The sequence below is a fragment of the Physcomitrium patens genome, chromosome 5 (assembly GCF_059467195.1).
Source record: "Physcomitrium patens ecotype Gransden chromosome 5, ASM5946719v1, whole genome shotgun sequence".
NCBI classification, from domain to species: Eukaryota; Viridiplantae; Streptophyta; class Bryopsida; order Funariales; family Funariaceae; genus Physcomitrium; species Physcomitrium patens.
In genome coordinates, this window is record NC_143414.1 from 12038084 (window position 1) to 12047101 (window position 9018).

Here is a 9018-nt window from a genome sequence, read left to right on the forward strand (position 1 = left end):
TTTGGCTTTCAAATTCATCGTGGAATCTCAAAGAATTGGCGCAATAAAACTATCTATTGAAATAAAGGAATTGTAGTCCATTTACTTACACTATCTAGTTTTAAATGCACCATGGTATTATCTTCTGTTATGTGATACAACTGTATATGACAACCTATTGCCTCATCCTCCCTTATACTTTATACTATATTCCAAAACCATAAATTTACCCTTTGTCTTTGTGGAAAGAAACTTGTACCATCTAATTTTGCATTCAAATATAGCAAGAAAAAAGGTTGTAATAAAAATGAATAAAAAAGATGGTCTAAAATGAAATTGGCAGTTAAATAGAAGCCCCAAAATGCACAACCAACTAACATCACTATTGTGTACTTGTATCTTGGTTGGATTCCAAAAACAAATCCTCAAAAAGAAAAGTCTACATTCTATTGGAATATGAATGTAATTGGAGAGAGAGTATTACATGCTTTAGATACCATATATACCATGTCAATTACAATTTCAACAATTTGTAAGTTACTGAAAAAATTAAATATGTTAAAATATAAAACATCAAATATTACTCACATCTTAAGCAAATTCATCCCATTTGCTTGTTTTTTTTAAATCTTTTTTGAAAAACAATAAAACATTGCATATAAATTTTATTTTTTAAAATAAAAATATATAATAATAAATAAATAAAATTCAGTGTTAAGTGTTTTTATTATGTATAAAATTCTCTAAAAATATCCAAAAATAAAATCCTTTTAGTTGTTTATCAATCTTGGCTTCTCTTTGCTTAAAGGTATATCACATTTGATAGATAAGTACTTCAAAACTTTATTTTAAGAAAACTTGGCATAATTATTTGCTGATGGACAACAAGAACATAAATTTTTCTAAATAGCAATTGATGTAAATTATGAATTAAATAAAAATAAGTACATCCACAAGCAAAGATTTTTTTTTATTTTTTTTATTTTTTTGTTTTTGTTTTATCAAACTAATTCTATTGCACACATTTCACTTAAGTTGCAAATTTATAAGATGAGAGAGCTGAGATAAGATCTTGCCAACTATTTAAATACCAACAAGTCTATTGCTAAATTATGCTTGTTAAGTAGCTAAAAAATCACACTATGAACTAGTGTAATAATAAATATATTGTAAAGTATTAATCATCCTTGTTTATAATTTCAATTTGAGATGTGTACTATCTTGCTCTCTTTTAAATCCATGTAAAGGAACTTCTATTGACCAGCTATAACTTTCTAGTAATTCCAAAATTAATGACCTAAACGTGATGTTGATAATTGTTTTTGGAAAATTGTAGATGCTACTCAGACAGACAAATGAAAAATAAATAAAAAATAAATAAAAAATAAAAAGAAAGAGGAAACAATTGCATTATCAATGTCTCATTTGGCAATCATTGAAGGTTTTGGCTAGTTTGTTAAGCTTTTTTGTTTTTGTCTGGTACTATACATCATCTCCCAAAGATTCTACTGAAAGTTTTTATATCCTCAAAAAAAGCTGTGACTAAATATGCATTCCAAAATCTGAAGGTAGTGGTCATATGGTTGTAGTTAGAATAACTATTTTAATTGCAGGCATTACAATTTAATAATTATATGTGGTGCATATAAAAATTAAAATTAAAAAAATTAAAAATTAAAAAAAAACATCCAACCTTGTTTCAAATCTTCAAATTCATCATTAAAAGAGGAATAGCTGGTGTTAGCTTTTAAAATTAGGGCTACTTAATTCTATACAAGTTCACATGCAATGCTTTAAATTTTGATTGACAAACAACTAAATAGCACTCTATACATTCAACCTTCTTGTGATACTGGACAAACCAAGTACGAAGAAAAAACAGAAAAATAAAAATATATAAAAAAATAAATAAACAAAAGAATCTTAAAATGATGCATTTTAATCAATTGAATAAATATTTAATGAAAAGCAAATGAAGAAAGAACGAGTGTCCAGTGGACTAGCATGTCGATGATCTGTTACCGACATTGCGTAGGCTTCGAACTGGTTTGCTAATCCTGCATCCAGCCAGAAAATGTCATGCCAATTGCACAAAAGAGAAGCACCGAAATACGAGGATTGTGTGCAGAAGGGCAAACGTTCTAGTGCCGAACAAATCCACAATCTCGACAATTGCTTGATTGCTCAGTCATTTTGTGGGGCACTGAAAAAGGAAGAGATCTGTGGGTGAAACTAGTGCCGGAGCACTGATGTAGTGGTAACACAATGGTCACCAACCACTGCACACACCAACCTGAGCAGAGACCAGACAAACCAAGTCTGCAATTATGCTCAGGAACGATGAAAAACGTAGCTATCGAAATGGTGTAGGATTCATGAACCACGATGGACGACGTGCAGATGGTCTCGTTTTGCTCATGCAGCTGATCATTTGAGGTTGACATAGGAGTTTTGTGGATGATTTCTCCATGCATTGCAGGACTCCCGATCATGGCTAGTAAACTTCACATCTACAGTCGTTCCCATGTTGCGCTTCTGCTCTTTTCTATCTGCTGAGAGTAGGTGTTGCGGTTTGAAGAGCCTCTGAGTAGATCGTTGGAAGCTTGGAGAGGCCTCGAAGGGTGATGTCCCGAGCAAGTGTTGCCGGACAAGACATCTGGGCAGCATTGATCCTGCAGTCCTGAAGGAAGGTGATAGCTAAAGGCAGCAGGAGCGGATTTATCTCGCAAATTTAGATGTCCACATTCCTCCTCCATAGCTAGTTGTTTTAAGCTGGAGGTGCCCATCAATGAGTTGCATTGCTGAAGCTTCAACGAGGTGCTTCGTAAGCATCTTTTCCCTGGAGTGGCGTCGCCAGAATCGTTTAGGGTCGATTCTTTGCCGCGGCTGCGTGTAAACGAGGATCTAGAACTTGCTCCAGGTGAAGCATCCCATGAGTGCCGCCCTGAACCGCTGAGTCCTGGGAAAGTGAATGCATCTGTGTTTGATGTATCAAAGGAGAAAGAATCCACGCTTTTGTCGTGTGTCGAAGGGTGCCTTTTCTCTACTGGAATGTCGGTTCCAAAGGTAAAGCTAATGTCGATACATTGTTCTAAGCCAATGTCTTCGCAGTGGTTCCCGTGGATGAACTTCAGCAGTGGAGACTCGCCTGAGCGATTCTCACCTTCAAACCGATCCGAGGAGTAGGAGCGGCTGCTCAGGATGCCAGTATTCGGGAGTGGGACTGGTCGATTGACATGAACCCAAGAAGGCGCCTTCACAGGGTTAGACGGACTTGAGGGACCATCAGAATAAATGCTCCGTAAGGCAATTTCTTGATCGTTAGGGCGCCTGTCGTGCGATTTCTCGCGTGTTTTGAGTTTGTCGACTAGAAAGACACCGCACACAGGGCAGGTAATCTGTCTGGCAAGCACCGGATCAATGCAGTGCCTGTGAAAGACGTGCTCACAATGCGGCAGCTGTCGCAGTACATCTTCATCCTCGAATTTCAGCCAGCATCTGAAGCACCTGCAATTCAAGTTTCAGATTCTCAAGTTAAATTTACTGAGTGAAGGTAAATACATCAACTGCGGTCTGTCGATCCAATTCAAGAATCTCCACCACTAACGTTTTTTTTCAACTGCACAGTACTGAGCTTTCCAAAACAAAAACAAAAAAGAAAACGGCTAGGGTATCGACACTTACTGTGATTTCAAACTGTTGCTAAAATTCAGGTCACGGCCCTTCACAATTGGAAATGAAAGCACCACGTCCTTCCTCAACCCAGTCGAATTCTCAGCCTGCAATACAACCCAACACGCAATCAGCAACGAAATCAATTGTCACGTAAACATCAAGATGACGGCACATTACTGCGCTATTGAAAGCAGCATCACGCTGCATATGCCTCAAACAATTACTATTCATTTTGTAATTATATAACAGCATATTGAGCGCTTTGCGACAAGCAATAAGCGTGATCTAAATACCCGCAAAAAATTTCGAACACAACCGAAAAATAGTTGAAGAGATTGTACTCACAGGAATTTCCTCGGCTGTCCCAGAGATTTGGCCTGTGATACGTGTGCGGTACCAAAGCTTCTTAACTCCCCAATAGAAGAAGCAACATAGTGCTAGAAGTAGAACTGATCCTACCCCAATTGCGATAGCTATGTTGATCAACATAGTAGCCGTTAGATATTCTACAACTCTATTTAGTCCTGTTGAATGAAAAAATCTCTACAATGAGATGACATGTACACGCAAAGAAGCATGCGCTTCGTTTACTTTAACATTCTAAATGCTAAATTAACTGCATTATACGAAGAATCAATTCCCACTTGCTGAACTTCAGGGTCGAATTGCGCCAACCAGTGATCATCGTGTAGTAGAAAACATTGTCTCTCTGTTACATGCTTTCGGTATTCAACGAGTCACTACTTCGAGCATTGAGTACTTGTTGTTACCTTCGTGATGTCTGTTTCTGACATTTCATGCGACCCTCCACCTCGCAAGAACTTGTATTTCAAGAACCGAAACACCATATTACATTCTTAACCACCTCCTCTATGGCTCTGACCGAAGAAAAGGGTAGGGGTAGGGGAAATCAGTTCCAGCTTTCAATGAAGATGAACCACGCCCAATTCCAGGACTCGGCTGCGTATTTGATTACAGACTAGTTCCGACAGACCGTTCTTTCCGACCAAACTACCTTCTAGATTAACTCAAAACATTCTCTAAAATTCCTCAGAACCTTGGAGTAGTTTCTAAAAAAAATGTCACCAAAGCATCGAGCAGGCGGCGTTCATCTTCCAAAATTACAACAATCCCACTTGTCGATCTTGTCACAAGAAAACCCCCTGTACCGAAATCTCTCCAACAGTTCTCGTACCAGCCTCTTCCAACGGAATCTCTGGTACGAGAAGCCATCTTAAACAGACATCCCTAAGCCACCAATCAACACAGAAACCTCAAAACATCAGTCTCTGTACAGACGGCTCGCTTCCAAGACTAGCTCCACCAGCCATCCTCCACAACTCCTCCGCTCCACTTCAGAGATCTAAGCCACGTCCATTACGCGTTAATGTACCGTAACTACGCCATAACCCAGAATATCTATCCCAAAATACTCCACCCCAACTACCTCTCCTCGATCGACAATCACGGGCACAAATCGAATCCTCCCGCCCAGTTTTGGAGACGCGACGCTCCATGACAAGAGGTACGCGTGAGCTGTGGGGATCGAGCCGCAATTGGAGGCGCAAAAAAACGTTTATGAAGTCGACATTAATAAGATACCCGCACAATAGTTGTGCAAGTTTACGGTGAGATTGCAGGGCGAGGCGATCCGCTACCGACGGGGCGTGATTCCCGGCGCGTGAAAAGAGGAGCCAGGAAGAACAAGTCAACCGCCGTTACAGGCTGGAATCAGCATCGACGACAATGGTAATGGACACGGGACCACAGCCATGCAGGATGGCAGGGACGCCACGGAGACCTCTTCCAAGCAGCTTCCGAAAATCCGGGTTGACATTTGTGCACAACCTCAATTCAACCTAAAAAACGCCTCATATTGTAAAACAGCAAAACCCAGGGCTTTTTCTGAAAAGAAAACACAGCACATCCCGCCATAGTTTTCACTTAGATTCAATTCTCCCGCACCCAACTCCGATTTTCTTACTTAAAAAACAGTTTCGTCGATTGATACTTTCCGTCAAATCTAATACCCAGTAACTGTAATGTTGTGGCCTTCTGTAACTTTGTTCTCACTTGACATACGCAGCAGTTTTCAACCTTCAGATTCCTCGACGTGATTCCATGTGGCTGGAGGGCGACATTTGAGTCAGGATAATCGATTCAGTAGAAACCAATGGGAGCCTGCCATCTTGCCAAGTCAAGAAAGGTCATGAAGACGTGAAACAAGCGGGATTGTCCGCACCGACAAAGTCCGCTGGACCGGCCGTGCTTGGAGCGACATCGCACTCTCCACGCCCTCTCAGTATTCACCGACAAAGCTACTTCGTCGAAGCCTTCGTGCCATAATTGCCTGTCTCCTTGCGATTCATGGCCAAAAACGCATTGTCTGCATGCCACCACAGCTTGAAACCTACCAGTGATGGTGGCAAATGCAGGTTTCCGTGTCCGCAGATGAATGGTGTTTGATTCGTGGTCGCAAGCATTTCAGTGCAACTACTGTTTCATGATTCTACAACAGCCAATTCTCGGGATCCACTGTTTCCTATCACCAAATTCCTGCAAATTTGTCAAGCTCACAATGGTTTTCAGTTCGATGCAAAAGCTAAATCCCCGCAACTCCGATCTCGATGAGCGATTAGGACTTAGGATTTCAATCCTAAACCCTCAGCTTAAATCTCTACCGTCTCGAGGACAGTTGGTTGTGAGATTTCCAAGCTTGGGTTTCGGAAATGGATTGAGTGCATCAAATACTTTCTGATCTAATGCTCCCACACCATAAATGTGACACGTATAAAAAAACATGGAGAATATTGGTTCTTGGCTAAGATTTTGTTGATGTTGTGCATTGGTTGGGAGGACATAGCCAATGATGAGTATGAAGAAGAATAAGAGCTTGCCAAAGAATTCAACAATAATTTTAATGATGAGGTATTTCATTGCATTTTATTGCTTCTTTTAATTTTGATATTTATTGCAATTGCAGGTTTGGTTTTGTTCCAAGGTGTAACATGACAATTTATTTTGTTGATGCATCAATGTACTTTAATTTTGAGAGCAATTGTGTATAATTATTAGATGTGAGGCTGTAAACAACACAAGTATGTGTTTTGTATATGTGTTTTGTGTATGGCTTTGGAATTATACTTCCATTGCTTCAAAATGTATTAGTTGGATTCAATTCTTTTAGAAGATTCATAAATATTGGTTTATTCCTACAAGAAGACAAATTTGATAATGAAGAAAGAGGAGAGATTCTCTTACATCAACAATTGGCCAAAGTTCCAAGAAAGAAAATGGTGAAATTCAAGAAGACAATAAGCTTTTGCAAAAGTTTATCTAAACTTCTATAAGTGTAAGACAAGTCAAAAAAGACACACAACATGCAATACAATAGGTAGTCTTGATGGTATACTACTTTGCACTATTTGAAAGTGTATCTAATAATCAATATAAAAAAGTGCATGCTTTTACATTTTCTTTGAAATAACAACTTTGCAATTTTTATTTTATGAAGTTGGTTACATGTAGTCATTAATTTCTAACAAACCAATCAAGTTTTTTGAAAGAGTTTTTTTTATATTCTTAAAGTAAAATCTTAAGTCAACTACCAATATGTATTATAAATCATTCTTCATTGAACCAAGGCAAGAACAAGCTTCCAACATCAAAAGATGGAATTAAGATATGAGACACAAATTTTGTGAAGATAAACCAAGCAACATTGTTTGATCTAATCTTGGTAAGAAATAGGATGTTGGTTTACATATGAAATGTTGATGCATAAAAGCATTGGGTTGTACAAAGTGTGGAGGGGAGAGAGAAGAAAAAGGGAAGGAGAGCAAGAAGTGAGGTGGAAGGTGACGATGAAGAGAATTTGTACTAATGGGAAAGAATGGAGTAATGAAAAAGCAACAAACTATTTGAACATCAAAAATTTGTTGTACTTGACATATCAAACTATGGTAGACATAATAAAATTAAAGACACCAAAAGAGGAAATCTTGAAGACGTTCAATATGAAGAATGACTTTATTTTGGAAGAAGAGGAAGGGCAGAAGGAGAACCAATGGATATTTGAGTGGGATATTATCGAATTCTTTTTCATTACAAGAATGTTTGTGGCTTCAACCTTTGTCAAATAATAAGTATAATTTATTTATTTATTTTATCTTCATTCATGTGTGAATATTACTAAAAATACATGTAAATAAGATTGACATAATGATGTTTTTTTTTTATATATAATGTTGTAGATGTGATTAAAAGAATGTTCCAAAAAGAGGTTGAAAATGACTTTGAATCCTCAAAAAATAGTGACCTATGTTTTGCATATTGGTATGATCAAGTCTATTTTCATTATGTTGATGAAGTTCTAAGTGGTAGTAGTTGTGTGTTGATTTGGTTGATATAAAAATTAAATATATTGACTAAGTATCATTAAAACATTTGAAATTGTTAGAACAATTACGTAGTTTGGTGTTTTTGAAAATTAAATTTTTATAGCTTTTTTGTGGCTAACAATATGGATTATATATATATATATATATATATATATATATATATATATAATATCTAATATATGAATTTTTAAAGTAAATTGGATTAATTAGAATCATTAAAAGTATTTTTTTCAACATTAAGATTTAACTTATGATTTAAAAGTAATCAAGGAACATAATATAAATAATAATATAAGTAAATTTTGTCAATAAAAATCTTAAAAAAAATAATTTAAAAAACTATATCATGAATTTATAATTAATAATATAATTTCTTTTAACAAATATAAATAAGACAAATGTAAAAGAAACTTAAAATTGAAATTTGAATTTTTGGAAAATTAATTTTTAATTTTTTTGTGTTTATAAATGTCCTCTATGTCTATTCATATAGTTTTCTTTCCACTAATTAATATCATTTTTTGTAATATATATATATATATATATATATATATTAATTGTTAAAATAATTATAAAATTTTAATTGATCAATTTTAACTTACGATTTAATTAAGTAATTAAATTTTAGTAAAAGAGTACCTATCAATTAGTTTTTGGAAAAAAATTATAAAAAGACAACCACACTTTATATAAAAAAGCATCAACTAAGTAATTTATTCTTCTACTCATTTAATTCTCTTATCCTCTCTGTCTTTTTTCTTTCTCTATCCCTCTCATCAAATATGTACATTTATATATGTACTTGGATTGTGTAAGTAATTTCCTTTTTCATTATTAAAAATCAATAAAATAATTTTATCATTAGATATTAAATTTTATTAATTATGCACAATAGAATAGAATTTGTTCTTAGCATTTTCATTAACTATTAGAGATTATTAGTTTTTGGAGGATTTATAATTGG

The 9018-nt window shown here is 35.8% G+C and overlaps 1 protein-coding gene across 1 annotated transcript; it reads right to left on the reverse strand.

The window, feature by feature from the left end:
• Positions 1 to 1902: 1902 nt before the first annotated feature.
• LOC112282412 (uncharacterized) lies at positions 1903 to 5375 on the reverse strand. Its single transcript, XM_024519958.3, has 3 exons — positions 4000 to 5375; positions 3664 to 3758; positions 1903 to 3486 (listed from the first exon to the last, which is right to left on the reverse strand). The coding sequence occupies exons 1-3, from the start codon at positions 4141 to 4143 to the stop codon at positions 2490 to 2492; spliced, it is 1236 nt and encodes a 411-aa protein (XP_024375726.1). The 5' UTR covers positions 4144 to 5375; the 3' UTR covers positions 1903 to 2489.
• Between the last annotated feature and the right edge of the window lie 3643 nt (positions 5376 to 9018).